Genomic DNA, 19,176 nt, shown 5'->3' on the forward strand with positions numbered 1-19,176 from the left:
ACCTTAATTGTAAATGGATTACATACTCCAAGCAAAAGGCATAGGGGGGGCTGAATGGATATAAAAACATGACCCAAATATATGCTGTCAACAAGAAACCGATATCAGAACAAACAACACACATAGGTGAGAGTGAAGTGATGGAAAAAAATTTTTTCCATGCAAATGGAAATGAAGAAAACCAGAATAGCAATACTCATATCTGACAAAATAGATTTCAAAATGAAGGCCATCACAAGAGACAACAAAGATCACTACATATTACTAAAGGGATCAATCTAACAAGAGGATATAACCTTGGTAAACATATATGCACCCAATATAGGAACACCTAAGTGTATATATATACACTTCTAGAGGACTTCAAGGGAGAAATCGACAACAATACAGTCATAGTAGGGGACTTTAACACACCACTGACTTCTCTGGATAGATCTGCCAGACAAAAACTTAACAAGGAAACAGTGACTCTAAAGGACACACTGGATTAGATGGATTTAATGGACATTTATAGAACATTTCACCCCAAAGCTGCAGAACATACATTCTTCTTAAGTGCACATGGATCATTAACAAAGATAGACCACATGTTAGGACACAAAACAAGTCATTGCAAGTTCAAGAAGGCTGAAATCATATTAAACATCTTCTCAGATCACAGTGGAACGAAATTAGAAATCAAGTACAGTAAAAACACCCCAAAACATTCAAACACCTGAAGGCTAAATAGCATGTTACTAAACAATGAATGGGTTAACAATGAGATCAAGAAAGAAATAAAAAACTTCCTGGAAACAAATGAAAATGAACACACAACAACCCCAAATCTCTGGGACATAGCAAAAATAATCCTGAGAGGAAAGTTCATAGCAATACAGGCCTACCTCAAAAAACACGAAAAATCAACAATAAACTATTTAACCCTGCAACTTAGAGAATTGAAAGAAAACAACAAGAAAAGCCCAGAGTAAGTAGAAGGAAATAGTAAAGATTACAGCAGAAATAAATGATATAGAGACAAAAAAAAAATCAATGAAATCAAGAACTGGTTCTTTGAAAGGATAAACAAAATTAATGAACCATTAGCCAGACTCAACAAAAAACAAGAGAGAGGAATTCAAATAAATAAAATCAGAAATTAAAGAGAAGTAACCACTGACACCACATTAATACAAAGGATTGTGAGAAAATACTATGAACAACTATATGCCAACAAGCTGGACAATGTGGATGAAATGGACAAATTCATAGAAAAATACAATCTCCCAAAACTGATCAGGAAGAATCAGAAAACCTGAATAGGCCAATAACAACTGATGAAATAGAAGCAGTAATCATAAAGCTCCCAGCAAACAAAAGCCCTGATCCAAGTGGCTGCACAGGGGAGTTTTACTAAACACTCAAAGAAGAACTAACACCTATACTCCTCACACTATTCCAAAGAATCCAAGAGTAAGGAACACTTTCAAGCTCTTTTTATTAGGCCAGCAGTATCCTAATTCCAAAACCAGAATAAGATACTACAAAGAAAGAGAATTACAGGCCAATATCCCTGATGAACATAGATACTAAAATCCTCAACAAAATATTAGCAAATCAGATCCAGCAATATATTAAAAAGATCATATACCATGACTGTGCTGTGCTAGCACGGCCAAGGGTGAACCTGAGGAGGGGTGGTGAAGGATTGAAGAAAAGACAGAGAAGAGAATATAGCTGGGGCTTGGTGATCTCCCGTGCCTGGATGAGGACACAAAAGACCCAGCCTCCAAGCTGATGCTTTATTTTATAGTCTGATTAAAACAAGGGTAGATTAACATGTATACAAATGTTCTTCTTTTGGCAACACTTGCTGCACCTCCCATTAGCTACTTAGGAAGGAATTAGGGAGGTCTACAAGGTCGGGCTTAATTACACTAGGAAAGCTCTGCCCTCCAGGCTGGGATTTGTTTGTGGCCCTGCCACAGGTCAGCCCAAGGCTTGACCCTAGAGCTGCTCCCTACACATGACCAAGTGGGATTTATTACAGGTATGCAAGGCTGGTACAATATTCTCAAATCAATAAACATGATACATCACATAAACAAATTAAAAGACAAAATTCACATGGTCATATCAATAGATGCAGAAAAAGCATTTGACAAAATCCAACACCCAGTTTTGATAAAAACTCTCAGCAAAGTAGAAATAGAGGGAGCATATTTCAACATGATAAAGGCCATATATGACAAACCTACAGTGAACATCATACTCAACGGGCAAAAACTAAAACCATTTTCCCTAAGAACAGGAACAAGACAGGGAGGTCCGCTTTCACCACTCTTATTCAACATACTACTGGAAGGCCTAGCCACAGTGATCAGACAAGAAGAAGAAATAAAAGGCATCCATATTGGAAAGTAGGAAGTAAAACTCTCATTATTCACAGATGACATGATATTGTACATAGAAAACCCTAAAGACTCCACCAAAAAACTACTAGATTTAATAAATGAATTTCACAATGTAGCAGGATACAAAATCAACACCCAAAAATCTATGGCTTTTTTATACACTAATAATGAATTCTCCCAAAGAGAAAGTAAACAATACCATTTAACACTGCAACAACAATAACAAAAATTAAGATACTTAGCAATTAACAACCAAGCAGGCAAAAGACCTGTACTCAGAAAACTACAGGACATTGAAAAAAGAGATAAACAAGAGGAACAATATACCATGTTCATGGATTGGTAGAATCAACACCATTAAAATGTCCATACTACCCAAGGCAATCTATAGATTCAATGTAATCCCTACTAAAATGCCAACAGCATATTTCACAGATATAGAACAAATACTCCAAATATATATATGGAAACAAAAAAAAGACCCCAAATAGCTGTTGTAGGAAAATAAACCACAAAGTTGGAGGAATCACAATACCAGATATCAAGTTATATTACAAAGCCACTGTACTCAAAACAGCCTGGTACTCACACAAGAACAGGAATATACATCAGTGCAACAAAACAGAGACCCCAGAAATAGACCCAAGCAATTACACTCAATTAACATTTGACAAAGGAGGCAAGAGAGTCTCTTCAATAAATGGCGTTTGGAAATTTTGGCAGATACATGCAGAAAAATGTAATTAGACCACCAACTTACACCACACACAAGAATAAATTCAAAATGGATAAATGTCTTAAATGGAAGTAGGGAAACCATAAAAACCCTAGAATAAACCATAGGCAACAAAATCTCAGACATCTCTTATAATACTAGAGGCCTGATGCACGAAGATTCGTGCAAGAATAAGCCTTCCTTCCCCTGGCTGCCGGCACCGGCTTCCCTCTGGCACCCGGGCCTTCGCTCCGGCTGGAGCCGCCTTCCTCCTTTGCTCTGGCCAGAGCCGCCTTCCTGTAGTTCCCTCCACCCCCTGCCCTCGCCCCCTCATAGCAGGTGTCCCGCCCCGCCCCGGCCACTCCAGAGGATCTGGGGCGAGGCAGAATGCCTGCATCGTTGCAAGCATCTCGGACCACCCACCGCCATGTTTGTCACATCAATTTGCTTATTCCCTCCTTATTGGCTGTGGGCACCACCATCTTTGTCACAGTGATGGTCAATTTGTATATTCTGTCTTTATTAGATAGGATGTTTACGGATACATCTGCTAGTGCAAAGAAAACTAAGGAGAAAATAAACAAATGGGACTACATCAAAATAAAAAGCTTCTGCTTAGCAAAAGGAACCATCAACAAAATGAAAAGGGAGCCCACTCTATGGGAGAACATATTTGGCAATGATACATCTGATAAAGGGTTAATATCCAAAATATATAAGAACTCATACAATTTAACAAAAGGAAGACAAACAATCCAATTTAAAAATGGGCAAAAGGCCCTAAATAGACACTTCTCCAAAGTGGACATACAGATGGCCAAGAGGCATATGAAAACATGCTCAAAGTCACTGATCATCAGAGAGATGCAAATTAAAACGACAATGAGCTATCACCTCACAACTGTCAGAACAGCTACCATCAACAAATCAACAAATGATAAGTGCTGGAGAGGATGTGGAGAAAAGGGAACCCTAGTACACTGCTGGTGGGAATGCAGACTGATGCAACCACTATGGAAAACAGTATGGAGTTTCCTCACAAAATTAAATATAGAACTGCCATTTAACTCAGTGATCCCACTTCTAGGAATATATCCTAAGAACCCTGAAACACCAATCAGAAAGAATATATACACCCCTATGTTCATAGCAGCACAATTTATAATAGCTAAGATCTGGAAACAGCCCAAGTGCCCATCAGTAGATGAGGAGATAGAAAAACTGTGCTACATTTATACCATGGAAACCTATCAAATAAAAGAGTAATATGCAAATTAATTATCACTCCCCTACACCCACAAGCCATGCCCACAAAGCCACGCCCACCAGCCAATCAGGAGCAAATATGCAAATAAACCCAACCAAGATGGCTATGGCCACAGAGAGCAGGAGGGAGGCTTGGGTTTCCCTGGCAATGGAGGAAGCCAAGCTTTCCGCCTGCCCTTGCCGGGCCTAGGCCTCCACTCAAAGCTACAAAGTTTCAATGATAGAAGATACATAAACCCAAACAGAAATGGCAGCAGCCACAGAGCTGGAAAGAGCAGGAGGCTAGGGTTGCCCCGGTGATGGAGGAAGCCAAGCTTTCCGCACACACTGGACGGCCCAGGCCTCCGCTTAAGGCTACAAAGTTTCAATTATAGAAGATACATAAATCCCCCAAAAAATGGCTGCCGCCACGGAGCAAACAGAAGGCTTGGCTCCGCTCCAGGCTACAAAGTTTCAATTGTAGAAGATAAATAAACCCCAGATACCAGGGCCTCTGCTTGGGTCACCAGGGGCGTGGCCGGCCTGCAAACCACCACAGGCCCCTCGCCCAGGCCACCCCACGCCCCAAGGGAACCCCCACCCTGATCCGGGACACCCTTCAGGGCAAACCAGCTGGCCCCCACCCATGCACCAGGCCTCTATCCTATCTAATAAAAGAGTAATATGCAGATTGACCATCACTCCAACACACAAGATGGCTGCCCCCATGTGGTCAAAGACCCTGCCCCCATGTGGACACAAGATGGCCACCACAAGATGGCCAACAAGTGAGGGCAGTTGGGAGGGACCAGGCCTGCAAGGGAGGGCAGTTGTGGGCGATCAGGCCAGCAGGGGAGGGCAGTTGGGAGGGACCAGGCCTGCAAGGGAGGGTAGTTGGGGGCAATCAAGCCTGCAGGGGAAGGCAGTTAGGGGTGACCAAGCTGGCAGAGGAGGGAAGTTGGGGGCAACCAGGCCTGCAGGGAAAGGCAGTTGGGAGGGACCCAGCCCTGCAGGGGAGAGCAGTTGGGGGGGAACAGGCCTGCAGGGGAGGGCAGTTAGGGGTGACCAGGCCTGCAGGGGAGGGCAGTTGGGGGGGACCCAGGTCTGCAGGGGAGGGCAGTTAGGGGTGACCAGGCCTGCAGGGGAGGGCAGTTGGGGGGTACCCAGGCCTGCAGGGGAGGGCAGTTGGGGGGGACCAGGCCAGCAGGGGAGGGCAGTTGCGGTTAGGGGCAATCAGGAAGGCAGGCAGGCAAGCAGTTGGGAGCCAGCAGTTGGGATTATGAGAAGGATGTCTGACTGCCCGTTTAGGCCCGATCCCAGTGGGATCGGGCCTAAACGGGCAGTCGGACATCCCTTGAAGGGTCCCTGATTGGAGAGGGTACAGGCTGGGCTAAGGGTCACCCCCTCCCTGTGCATGAATTTTGTGCACCGGGCCTCTAGTACTATATAACAGTTAAAAAGAAGGATCTCTTACTCTTTGAGACAGCATGGAGGGACCTGGAGAGTATCATGCTAAGTGAAATAAGTCAGTCAGAGAAAGACAAGTATCACATGATCTCACTCACATGTGGAATCTAAGTAATAAAATAATTTGATGAATGGAATGGATCCAGAGACATAGAAGCATGGAACAGAGTGCAGAATCTCAGAGGAAAGGTGGAGGAGGGTCAGTGGGTTGGAGGTAATCATCCAAAGACCTTGTATGCACATATGCATGGCCCATGGACACAGACATTGGGGCAGTGAGGGCCTGGGGCGGGAGGTGGGGGGCAGGGTACAGGGGGTTAATTGGGGGGGGTGAGGGGACATATGTAATACTTTAAACATTAAGAATTATTTTTTTTTTTTAAAGAAAATGACTCCTGCTTAATGGAAACATAAAATAGAATAAAAAAATAAAGGCCAGTTCACTTGTGCTGAAGATGTATTTAAAATGTGATGAGTTGGGTTTATTACTAATTCTCTACAATGTTCTAATCCTAGGTCCTGGAGACAGCCAGGGCCTCTTCTCTGAAGTACCGTAGCTTCTGGCCTCTGCTGGTTCACACACGTGTTAGCCCTCTACTCCAACACGGTGTCTCCCAGCGTGCCTGCCGCTGCTGCAGCACAGAGCCTCCCGTGGTCCAGACAGCGTGCTTTGTTTCACTAATGAAGGTGATGATAACAATCATTTAAAAATAGCTGCCATGTACTATGTGCTGCCAAACAAAACTTCTAGAACATTAATTGAATGGTTTCCACCAGACCACCATGTAGCTGGTACTACCTTCAATGAACAAAAAGTGGGATGCAGAAGCCAAGTAACTTGTTCAAACCACACACTGGACATGGGCAGAGAGAAGATCCACACTCAAGAAGTCTGCTGAGTCCACGCTCATGTGAGGGCATAACGCCACACCCGCATGTGGTTTTGGTGGGGGCTGCATAAGGGGAAGCTGGCGACTAAGGATCTTTGTAGAATGTGACATGAGTGACAGGCACCCGCAGGTCGGAAGTCCAGGTTAAGGTACTGCTGCCGACCTTCCGAGACAAGCAGCCCCAACTCCCAGCTCACCTGCTCTCAGTGCTCCAGGAACTCTCCTGTGCAGTCAGATCTTTTACTTTTACGCATTTTCAGGACATCACATAATCACATTTCTATGGGAAATATAAATAATTCAAATGACTCCGAAAAGAAAGAGCTCAATTATTGTATATTACAATTTATGAAAAAAAATAAAATTAAAAAAAAAAAAAGCTGACAATCAGATCAGAAGCATTAAACGAAGTTTCTTGCTCATTTTCTCCAGAGGTTCAATCAGAATGTTTTTTAAGAGGGCATAAGTTTAAGGTCTAGCTAGGGAATAAAGACATGTTCTGTCTGACACTTCCCACGTCAGATCCAGGAGTTATCAAATTATCTTAAGTGCTGTATTTAAAAAAAGAAGGCAGGAGCTGGCAACCTGAGTCTACTAAGCTCTCATTATTATAAATTTGTATCTTAAAACCCAGTATCTTTTTTTGTAAATATGCAAGGGACCCTCCAATAATTTCTCTCTTGGAGAACCACCTCTCACTAACACATTTAAAATAATACCCCTATATCTAAAATGAATTCTTGGCATTTGAGAGTTCAAATCTCCTCAGAGTCAGAGGGAAAAAGCTGCATAATTATAGTTCATCTGAGTGCAAGTCATAAAGTAATCAGTGTTTGAAACAAAAACGCAATGCCTTAGAATGATATTTAAAACAAAAAACGTACTTACTGGAACTTAAATTTTTTTCATGCAACTTGTTATTCATTCAATTGGAAGAAAATGTGCACTACCATTTTTTGATAAGGCAAACAATATTCAAAATTGGCATTAACTAAACACAACTTGCCAGCACTGTGTGAAAAACCAAATGCTTTAATGAAGCTATTGAGAACAACAGTTCAAATATCACGGATACATTAATATTGATCCACAATATACAGTGCTGTGGACCACACAGAAAGCACTGCTGCACCCCAGCAGGTGACTACATTACAGTACCGAGTATCCGGAAGAGACAGTCATTTGTCTTTTTTTTTTTTTTTTTTCCAAGAAATAGGAGTTTTTTAATACACTGTTATCAACATCAACTTTTCCCCAGTGCATTTTAAAAAATATTAGTAAGTGCATTCCTTTGTGCTTTATTTTGTATCTTTTATCTTCCTATTAACTTTATTTATTCTTATTGCTTTATTTTTTAAAAAAACAACCAGAAATAACTTTGTCATCCTAGTATGACCAAGTTGGTTGCATGTTTTTTGGCAAAGTCAGGTTTGGTATTTCCATCACCGTACCCAGAGGCAGGTGGAGAAGTTTGGCATTTCAGTCACCCCAGATGGAGGCCCAGCCCCAGGTCACAGCTCTGCACCCAGGGACGGGGAGTAGTGTGGATTGTTTTCTCATCACAGACTGCAAGCCCAAACCACCCCCTCCTGGCTTAACTAGTCCCTAAAACAAACTCACACACTATTTGGCAAAAAAGAAATAAATAAAACCACTCCCGCAGTTGCAGCCTTCTGGGCTCACTTGCCTGCCACTCACAGAAACTGTCTTTTAAGAAGGTTGGGGCAGCAGGGAGGGTGAGCTCCGGCGTGTGAGACCCAGGGTAGTGGTAGGAGATGCCATGCTTTCTCTCACAAAGCTTCCTCTACATTCGCTTAATCCTGGGCCCTGGGTTAGTCAGCCTTGCTCTATTTTTAAGGACCTCCAAATCAGCTAAAGAAAACTAACATCAGACTATCACCACTTTCAACTTTGGCACCCAGGTCCCCTCCCCCATGTCAATCGGAAGAGAAAAATGGACGATGCTGTGATTGTGTCCGTGCACACTGTGGCACAGTTAGCTGCTCATGCACACCCGTGTCACTATTCTAGGAGAAGAGCTATCTGTACAGTGAAGGAGGCTGAAAGAATGGGAACCAAGTTCCCTGCCTCTTAAGTAATGAAGCTATAAATCTGACAGCATTCTCAAAGTTCCAAGGACTCTCACTGCCCAGCGTGCCTGGGAGCCAGGCATGGATTATTTTCACGTAAGTCATCCATTCATACGTTCGACAATCACTCCTTCTCCCTGAACCTTCTAACAGCCATCACCAATTCACATTTGACATTTAAACTCAGCCTCGTTTTTTATAAAACCCTCCTGAATGAGGTTTCCTGATAAAAGAAGTTGGCACTCTGTCACTAAAATATATTTAATATTAAAAATATCTGAAGGAGAACTGGAAGCTCTGATATTGTCCACAGAGGCACCATGCCACACGCCGTTCTCCACGAGAAACCAGCGGGAAACTCTCATGCAGCCCAGCTCAGCCAGCGTCCGTCCCACGCGGCTCTGCTCTGTGTAAGGCACTTCATTCCGGATGGGTGTGCTTGATGCCACCAGCTGTTCAACTGTACATGCTGCTGAGACATCCACTCAAGAGCCTGGCTCCTGACCCCACGCCTGTGTGACACCTCGCCCGACAGAGCGCGGGGCCGCTGCTGCTACCTCGCAGGAGCGCACGTGCCGGTGCATGGGAGCTGACCGGACAGCAGCTGCCTGTACGGCACTGCCACTCGGCGAAGCAGTGCTACCAAGTACCAGTCATTTGCCAATACACCATCTCTCTCCTTAGAAAAGTTCAGCAAGCTTGCTGAAATAAACCTCAATTTAAATGACCATAATGGGCGTATTAGCACTATGGTTACCAGTCTCCAAGAATATTGCTACTTTTATATCACTAAAAATAAATATGTAAGTTTATTCTCTCTAAAAGGCCAGTTTTACCTATTAATCTACACCTTGAATGTGTGGAAAAACAGTTCTGAGTGAGACTGTAATATACAAAATATTCGCAAAGCTCTCTTTAAACACAAGACCTTGCGTAAAAGTTTTCTTTCATGTGTGTACAAATAACGCAGAAAACCATCAGTGAGTTGTAAAAATATTGAAAACTTGCCATTTTAAGATGCATATTCTTACAAATTAATATAAACATACTGAAAAGAATGATGATAATAAAGAATCTGTACAACTCAAATGAATAGTAAAACATAATTTAAAAATAAAAATAGTAAAGCCAATTAGAAATGTGCCGTTTGGTTTTCTTATCAAAAGCAAAATTAAAGAAAAAAAGAGTAAAACATTCAGTGCTCCTCAATGTCTTACTTTGAGAGGACATTCATTTTCATTTCAAAATAAAACAGATGTTAGGAAACACTGACTCACACTCATCGGTGAGGAAAACCACGGCAGCAGGGGTGAGGCTGAGCTCCGGGTTCAGAGCCCTGCTCCGTCCCTGCGATTCAGCGGTAAGGAACACATCAGCTATTTTTTTCACCAGACAATCCTCATGAAAATGGTTGCATTTTTTTTTCTTTTGCAGAATATAGCATTTCTTGAAATAGTCTGCAGTATAAAGACTGATGCTAGAGGGTACTGTATCTTTAAGGCAGTACCAATGAACACATTTACAAAATGGAAAAGGTTAGTGTAAATTTTTTCTTTTCTTTTGTCTGTCTGTCTGTCTGTCTCTCTTTTTATTTATTTTTTTGGTTGGTTTACATTCCTCTAATTAAACTTCCAATTTAATTTCCAAGGAAGTCACAGGCATAAAAATCTCCAACCTGCTTCCCCTGAATAACAGTGGACAGACATTTATCTGATGAAAATCCTTTTGCTCAGGAAGCTGGCGTCCAGGGTGAGTTCAGTTCACAGGTTCTGTACGCTTATTGTACAATACTTTGGAGGCATTTATAGTTGCAAAATGGAATATACAGGTCCGCTTCACAAAATTCTAAAAATAAAATATATCCTTGGCTATTGAGAAAGCATGAAAAAAATTCATATTAAAGGAAAATTATTGAGAAAACCCCTCAGGTCAGTTATGGAATCCCCTGGAGGTGGCGAGCGGGGTTGCTAACACGCGTGCTCGGGCTCCTCCATGCTCACGCTGCTCCGCCGGCTGCTGGTTTTGGAAGCTCCCGGGGACACGGACGAAAGAAGTGGATCCGTTATGCCAACAGGAGAAAGAGTGTCATCCATCAGGATGTCTTCCAGTTTAGAGCCCATTTTTGTGGGGACACCGTAGGCCTGGCTGCTCTCGGTGCCTGCGCCGAGGCTGCTGCTGAAGCTGATGGTGCCGTCGGTGAGGTCGAGGGTGCTGGTGCAGGAGAGGTCCGCGTGGCGTGGCGGGAGGTCCTGGCTGCAGTTCTCCAGAGAGGGCTCCTGCTTGATGATGCGATTCACCAGGTCCGCAGAGCAGAGGCCCGAGGACGGAAGAAGGGAAAGGCCATGCGCTCGAGCCTGCATCTCAAGTTCCTGAAAGGAAAGGGAAAGTGAGACACTGGACCTGAAGGGGCACAGAGGGCTTGGGGCAGAGACACTGTCCACGCCCACAGGACAATGTCGAAGAGGGAGGAGGACGGGGAGGGAAAGGGGAGGGGAGGGGAGGGAGAGGGGCGGGAGGGGAGGGGGAGGGGAGAGGGAGGGGAAAGGGAGGGGAGGAGGAGGAGAGGGGAGGGGGATGGGGGGAGCCTGAAAGGTAGGGACTTGCGCTGGTGAGGACAGGCCCCACCCCCCGCCTGTGGCAAATGCACCCCATGGTTGGATATGTGGATCGTGGGGGTCGGGAGGTGTATGGGACACTTGTTCCAAAAAATAAAGTCTATTTTTAAAAAATCATACACTCAGAGAGAAAACAATAAATATTAAAATATTTTGCTCTTTTAAATTATTAAATGCCATGTTTTTAAAAGTAGAAGATAAGTACTACTGGAACTAAATGAAATGCTTTTTAGGTGGTAGTGGATTTTATGTATTAAATATAGAGAGTCTCTCACAGATGTTAATGTTCACAATGAGGAAAAGTTAAAAAAATCAAAATAAAATTTCCAAATGTAAGCTGATTAAAGGAAAATATTCAGGAAACATTATTGTTCCGTGGTCCCTAAACTGTGCACTTAAGTATTTGGGGGGCAGCAATGGACGCACAGGCCCTGGGAGATTGAAAACCTCAGGGAAGTATTCGGGGGGCAGCAATGGACCAATGGACACACAGGCCCTGGGGAGATTGAAAACCTCAGGGAAGTGGCGATACTTCCGTGAGGGCTGCCGCCCAGGTAGGGGGTCCACATTGGGTCAGCTGCCACGCGCAGAGCAGGGCCTGGGCGGGGGCGCCTCCGACAGACGCCAGCACTATGTGGGAGTCACTGTGCAGTGGAGACCGGTGGCGGCGGCGGCGGCCACCTCCCACATGCAGGCACACAGGCCCAGCAGCAAGTAATGCAGGTATTTTAAAATAATATAAAAATTCTATTTTTCTTAATTTACATGTTTAAATTTTCAAATGCCTACTAAGTGGTCAGGACCTAACAGAAACGGGAAGAGTAACTAAGACACCAGGGGCAGCAGCACTAAGAAAGTGGGCAGTAGTGGCAAAAGTGGTGAAGGTTCGCACAAGGAACTGGAGGTTGAGAAGCATCATTCAGGCCATTTCACCACGAGAAATGAACTTTTTTTTTTAATTCCAGAAAAAAGTTCTCCTCTAACTAATTCCCTCCTCCACTTCCTTCCCATGTCCTGTGCTGAAACCTACCCTGCAGTGCCTTAGCATGTGGCTGTGTTTGGAGACAGTGTCTTCAGAGAGGTCCTTAAGTTACCACGAGGTCACTGGGGGGCCCTGACCCAATCTGAGGCAGCCCTGGTGTCCTTGCGGAAGAGGAGGCCAGGACGCAGGCGCAGAGGGAAGGCACCGTCTCCACGCCCAGCAGTGCTTTCAGGAGAAACCAACCCTGCTGGACCGCCTTCCCAGGACTGAACTGCGAGGAAATGAAGTCTCTGCTGCCTACACTGCCTCGGGTTAGCATCAGCTGCCTGATGGACTCCAGCACTCATTTCAAAAGGCCCCTCCCTCTTCCTTCCTGAGTATCCCTGCACCCTCCCTAAATGAACCCTAGAGACCCCGACAGACTCCCCAGTGCGCATTCTCCCTCCCTGTGCAGCGCCCCTTTCACGGATGCAGTAAGAACAGCAGTAAGGCTGAGTGAGTCTCCTTGCCTCGTCGGAGAGGAGAGCGGCCCTGCAACACGAAGAGGCCTCAGCCTCGGCCCACACGCCTAAGGATCTACCTTGCGGAAGAGTCGTGTTCAGTCTTTATTAAAGGCTGTTAGACTTGCAAGACCTTTGGATGCAATACAAGTAAGAGCTGGAGCCAGCAGCACGTGCCTGCCCCTCCTTCTCACCCCTCCAAAAACACCTGTCTCTCAGCATCAGGTCAGAGCCTGGCTGTGGGATAAAATGGGGGTTCCAATGCTATTTGGGCTTCATGCTTTCCTCTGTGTGATTCTGTGCGTGCATCACTTAGAATGGAAATGGAAGGAAGCCCTGGCTGAGAGCGCCCACTCTTGTAAATCCATACCAATGTGCTAATAAGAACGGCACTCCCACACAAGTAGTTTGTCTTTCAAACCAAATAATAAAGTTGAACTAAGGCAAATATCCTACTCTATCTTCTGTTATTTAATTTAAAATATCTGTCAGCTGACTAAAGCCTTACTTAGATTTCTAAATAATGTGATGCCTCTCATCCAAGTGCAGGCTTGGGCCTGCAGAGCTGTCCTGACCGGTCACGCTTCCGGGACACGCCAAGCCTGAGGGCTGTCTATCACGTAGGAAACCCCGAGATGCTCCCCCCGGGGATTTTCCAATTCACTATTTTACAATACTTGTATTTCACACAAAAAGACATATTTGGAGCCTTAAAACAAAACCTAGACTCTCTTTCAAAACAATTACTATCTTATATAATAAAAGCCTAATATGCTAAGTGTCTGGTCGGCTGGTCGAACTGAGTAAGATGGGCCGGACACACCCTGGAGCCCTCCCACAGTCCCTCCCAGCTGGTCAACCTCCCACGTCCCTCCCTGGCCCTGATCATGCACCATTGGGGTCCCTTGGCCTGGCCTGCACCGTCTTGCAATTCAGGACCCCTCAGGGGATGTTGGAGAGCCGGTTTGGGCTCAATCCCACAGGCCAGGCCGAGGGACCCCACTGGTGCATGAATTCATGCACCAGGTCTCTAATACCTTAATATTTGTATGAGGAACTAGCACATTAGTACAAGCTGCTTTTATAAACTGGTAGCCTAGATTCAATAGATCCAAGACCTGTAGCTCCTCAGTGAAGAACAGGACATGGGACCAACAGCAAAAGCCAAATAAAAGGAGAGCAAGAAGGAGAAATTTACATTTCAGCTGACTGTTTCTTCCCTGCTGAGGTTCTAAAATGTGCCCCCAGAGGACAGCTGTCCTCACCTCTCTGCCCCGCGGCTGGGGTCCCGGCACCCACGAGCGGTGCCACCACAAGTGTCACGGTGGTGTGGGCATGGAACAGATCAAGAGCATCCTTATCAGTGAACTACTCAGCTACATAATCCCATGTCTGGGACTCCCAGCACTATGGCAGACAAGTGGTCGCTGAAGTGCTGCACTTTGCACTGCCATTCCATGAACGGTTGCCTTGGAAACCTGAAACGTAGACACTGCTTTATGGCAAAATCTGGTACGAGGTGGGTTCATCTACTAAAGAAGAAGGCACAGTGACTCCTATTGGTGGGCCGTGTTCAGTCAGCCAGGACATTAAAATACTCCTGCGAACTCCTTCAGTCAGCAGCAACCTCAGTTTTTCTTCCTTCTTTTCAAGGCAGTTTCAGAGGAAGCTGTGCTCACACTCGGCACCAGAGGCCATGCCTGAGAGAAGGCCCGGCTGACACTGAGGGACCCTGCTCACGCTGCACTGTACACACACTCCCTGAATGAAATGACGGTGGATCCTATGGACCCGTAAAACTAGTATTTCTCCCGCTAAAAAAATATAGTATAAACTAAAGATACACCTGGTATAAGTTCACTCTCTGTCCTATTTCTCACATTTATGTCTTGATGATAATACCCCCAAGAGTGCCCTCGCCCCTTCCCCCATGTAGGACTTGGGCAAGGAGGCGCTGTCTCTGAACGAAGGAGTGAGCCCTCCTCACCCTCAGAACCAGCTGGCGCCTCGGGAACTGTGAGACAGTGTCTGTGGGGTAAGCCACTGGCTGTGGCAACTCTGTCAGCCGCACGAGCAGACAGTCGCTGCAGCCACAGAGGAAAGCTCCTCGCTCCTGGGGACACAGCTAGTGCCTGCGAGCCTCTGGCCATACTCCACCATGGAGCCATGCTTCCTTATCTAATATATAATGTTGATTCATTAGCACTGAACTCAGCCAACAGCACTGCTACGTATGTCCGATGTCAGCTTAGCTCCATCAGACACAGTGCAGCCTTCAGTGCTTGGGAAACTAGTCAAAACTTTGGCATGATGCTTACAGGCCACTGTAATCAGCAAAATCACCTACAAAACCCACAACAATATAAAAAACCTGGCACTAACCAGACTGCAAAAAGGACACTGGGTCACAGGAGGCGCTGAGAGCAGAAGGCGGAGCCTCGCCTGCTCCACCTGCGGAAGATGTCCAGGGCAACTCAAGTCTGCGGCTCTGCACATTCCGAGAATGACCAAAAGGTGCCACGAATGTTGCTCTGGGTTACAAATAAATTGTTACAAGTGGCAGATTCAAATGGGGAATCCACAAATAATGAGGTTCACGTGAGTCAATTCCCCGGGGGGCTCCCTGCACCCTTTCTTCTCACCGGTGAAGTCAGGAGTGCAGGCGGCGGCCGTACCTGAATGCGGAGCAGCAGGTGCCGGTTGGCGTGCTCCAGCTTCTTCTGCCGCGTCTCTAGCTCTTTCGCCCGCTGCTGCTCCCGCTGCAGCTTCCGGATGTAGTCCACAGACGCTTTTAAAATGGTGCCCTTGTTCCAGCGCATGTCCCTGATGAAATGCAAGGAGACAGAATCTGTATGACTTGAGGCTCAACGAAAATGCAACAGTCAGAGCAGTTTCTAAAAATGCGCTACAGAGTGCAGGTTGGTACAGCTACCAGTCGCTGCCATCCCCTCTTCCCCCCATGTACCCTGAGGAGCACCCTGGCAGGGAGGGCATGCACGGGCTAGCCTGGGTCAGAGCTACAAGGTGTAGTCAGGACCTAAAAACTTAGGTCTGTTGGTTGCAAAGTCAATATTCTTAACATCTTATTAAATAGTTACAGCTTTCTAGGACTATCACATTAACTCAGAAAATAAGCTGTGGCAAAAAAACATCCCATGATGTCTCACTGCCTGATTGTGTGAGGCACACAGTGGCATCCTTAAATTGTGTCATGGTTTCCATGGACAGGTTATCTACTTCTCTCGTCTTTATTTCCTCTCTATAAACCGTGATATTACCTTCGCAGGAGCAGCCTCCTGGGATGTTATTGGAATCAAAGGGAGCACTTTATATAGAAATGCTGTGAGAAGCTGAGGGTGCAGTTCTGTGTGAGGGGCTCCATGTACTCACTCGATGGCTATCTTTAAATAGCTTTCACTAGGTACCAGGTGCTTTTCCAAGAATCTTACAGCTCATTTACTCATCACAACTCCATCTGACAGACTGGGAAACTCAGGCACAGAAAGGTCAAAGAATTTGCCCAAGGCCACATGGCTGGGAAGTAGTAGACCAGGAAGCCTAGATTGCCTGGCTTTGGATGCAGGCTCTACACCACTGTGCCATTCTTCCTCGTATGTAATTGAGTCCTCAAAACCACTAGACTAGGCAGGGATACTCTGATCGCCCCTTTTTACCAGCTGAGGAGAATGAAGCCCGAGAGCTCCAGGTCTTCCCCAGCACAGACGTCTAGGAAGGCACCGTCTGGGAATTCAAACCCAGCACCTGCGTCTGTGATCACCACACCGTCTGGGAATTCAAACCCAGGCCCCTCAGTCTGTGATCACCACAGCTCTAATGTACTCATATGTGGAACAAACAGAACACCACTTAGAGCAATCCAGATCAATGACTAAGAATGAAATTATAATTACGTAAGTAATATTTCTATAGCACTTTAATCTGAGCCCTTTTATAGACAATATTCAAGATGATAATGACAATGATAGTGATGAAAACAAAAACAATTTTAATGCATGAAAAACCTCCAAAGCTTTACTCTACAGCTGCTCAAAGTGGATCAGAAGTATCAGGTGGCCGTGTGAATGGAGGGCGGTTAACGCAAGTCACCAAGTCACTGATGCTCACATGGTCAGATAAAGAACAAAACAGAGTTCTCCCATGAGAGGCAGTGTTCAGGCTTCTGAGAGTTCCTGGGGGCTGATCCCCAGGGTCTGAACACCAAAGATGGCAGCATAGGAGGTGTCCTGGGATTGAGCCAACTGGCTAATGTCAGGGCTAATATCCAAGGAACAGAAACTTCAGCAGCCAGCGAGAAAGGCAACTGCACTGAAACCTATGCCTTGCTGAGGCCAGCAGGGTGAGGACAAGTTACTGAGACATGCACACAGCCACTTCATATTTAAGAAGTGACCATTTCTAACAGACATCTTGGGTTTACTTCCTTGTGAGAGCCAACCAATTAATTATGCTTCGAGGCTTAAAAGAAGAGTTTTTAAACTTCTTTGTCGTAACGAGAAAGACCCATTTTCACACAGAAGTATACACAAATCTCTACCATGTAAATGAACAAAAGCAGGTCTGCTGAGGGCATGGGGCCGAGAACCTGGTCAGCTGGACTGTCTCTTCAGTTGCCCCAGGGTCTGCTCCTGGACCTGGCATGGAAACCCCGTAACAGATGGCAGTCCATTTTATCTTAAAACAATGCCTACCAATTCAGATCATTATCAGTTTAGATTGTAAACATAAGTAATGGGCAAAGGAGAAAGGAGATAGGCAGGGGGAGGCTTTCACTCCCGCCTAGAACTTCATCCTTTGGTAAAGAGATTCCCATGCTAGCCTAAAAGTACATGCTAAGAAGTGAGGGCTGATGAAGAACAGGAAAGGGGGGATTCAAGCTCCACTATCATGCCAGAATGAGGATAGGAAATGAAGGTCACAGCCCCTTCGTGGGATGTGTGCTGCAGAGCTGAGAACGCGAATGTTCTGAGTTTCAAAATGGTTTTCCTTGATAAACCTGGAAAGTAAAATGTAGATGATGGAAATTGTGCTTGAACATTCATTCATCAGAGCCACCTTACAATGGTTTTATTTTACTTCGTCACAAATACCCTGACAATAATGTGAATAGCAAACTTAATAAGCCGTGCATGAATAATGGCTGATTTCATCTTTCCATTTTATTAGATAGCTAAAAGGTCATATTCACAGGCTAATTTCATTGAATGCCTGTGGGAGCTATTAAAATGTGTACATCCTTGAGCCCATCACTTCAAATGGGCCGATGTCTAATGGATAAAAACTATATGTGTTGTCCTGTTTGCTGCTGTTGCCAGCAGGAAAGAGATCTTTACCACTGTGATCCCCTAAGCAGTAAGCGGGAAGAAAGACAGAGCTGAAATCCCAGGAGCTGACCTATATACTTAGAAGAGGATTAAAAAGTACTCTTTTTTTTCTAGAAAGGAAAAACATACAAAGAACACAAATGTTTAAAAAACACACACAATTGAGCAAAATTGTTAAACATGAAGTCTGCAATATCAGCTCTCAGTGCCTACAGATGCTGTTCGAGATGAAGAGCAGCCAGCAAAACCTTGCTTCAGCAGGTACTGAAATCGCTGTCCTGCAGAAACTGGTAAATTTTGTTTAGCAGCTCAATGTTTGTTTGCCAAGGATTCTCCTCACACCCAGAGCTATCTCATGTCCAATCACTCTGTTGTCCAGTTTGGTGCACTTCCCTCAGCATCTTAGTTGATGAGACTATCAAAAGCAAGGTGTATGGAGTATTTAGGATGAAACGCAAGGAAAAGGGGACTTCTTTACACTGGTTTTCATAACGTTGCAGTTTTTGCAACATATGAAAAAACATTAAGGTACAAAAAATATACGATGCAGATTAACAAGCAATTGTACTCACGGATCATTGGACTTGGGAATCAAAGTACCTAGTTCTTTAATGCGGTCATTTATGTTAAATCTTCTTCTTCGTTCAACTTCAAGAAAAGAGCACAGGAAGGACTATTAGCAACAGCGTCACATTGGCATGAACATATCTCATTAATGACATGCGTGTATCAACCTTACAGCTCAGGACCATGGAAACCTGACCCTGTATTCCTGTCTTCCCGTGGTTTTGGTACTGAGGTTAAAATAGCTTTTCAAATGAGCTACCTTTTATCATTAATTAAGCCCTGAGATAAACAGTTTCTCATTTGATCCCGTCACAACCCTGAATTGGGGTTCCTATACACCATTACAAACAGGAAAACTTCTCTGGAGATT

At 44.9% G+C, this 19,176-nt stretch overlaps 1 protein-coding gene across 11 annotated transcripts in view; it reads right to left on the reverse strand.

Moving 5' to 3' along the window:
- Window positions 1-10,334: 10,334 nt before the first annotated feature.
- The window catches only part of MITF (melanocyte inducing transcription factor), a 250,293-nt gene continuing 241,451 nt past the window's right edge, over window positions 10,335-19,176 (reverse strand). For all 11 annotated transcript variants that reach the window (XM_080674671.1, XM_080674665.1, XM_080674674.1 and 8 more), the window contains 3 exons: window positions 18,812-18,887; window positions 15,573-15,720; window positions 10,335-11,169 (listed from right to left, as the gene is read on the reverse strand). In XM_080674671.1, coding sequence (XP_080530797.1) covers window positions 10,768-11,169; window positions 15,573-15,720; window positions 18,812-18,887 — 626 coding nt within the window. In that variant the 3' untranslated portion in view covers window positions 10,335-10,767. The remainder of the gene's footprint in view (window positions 11,170-15,572; window positions 15,721-18,811; window positions 18,888-19,176) is intronic.

This window comes from Plecotus auritus, assembly GCF_963455305.1.
Source record: "Plecotus auritus genome assembly, chromosome: 6".
Classification (NCBI taxonomy): domain Eukaryota; kingdom Metazoa; phylum Chordata; class Mammalia; order Chiroptera; family Vespertilionidae; genus Plecotus; species Plecotus auritus.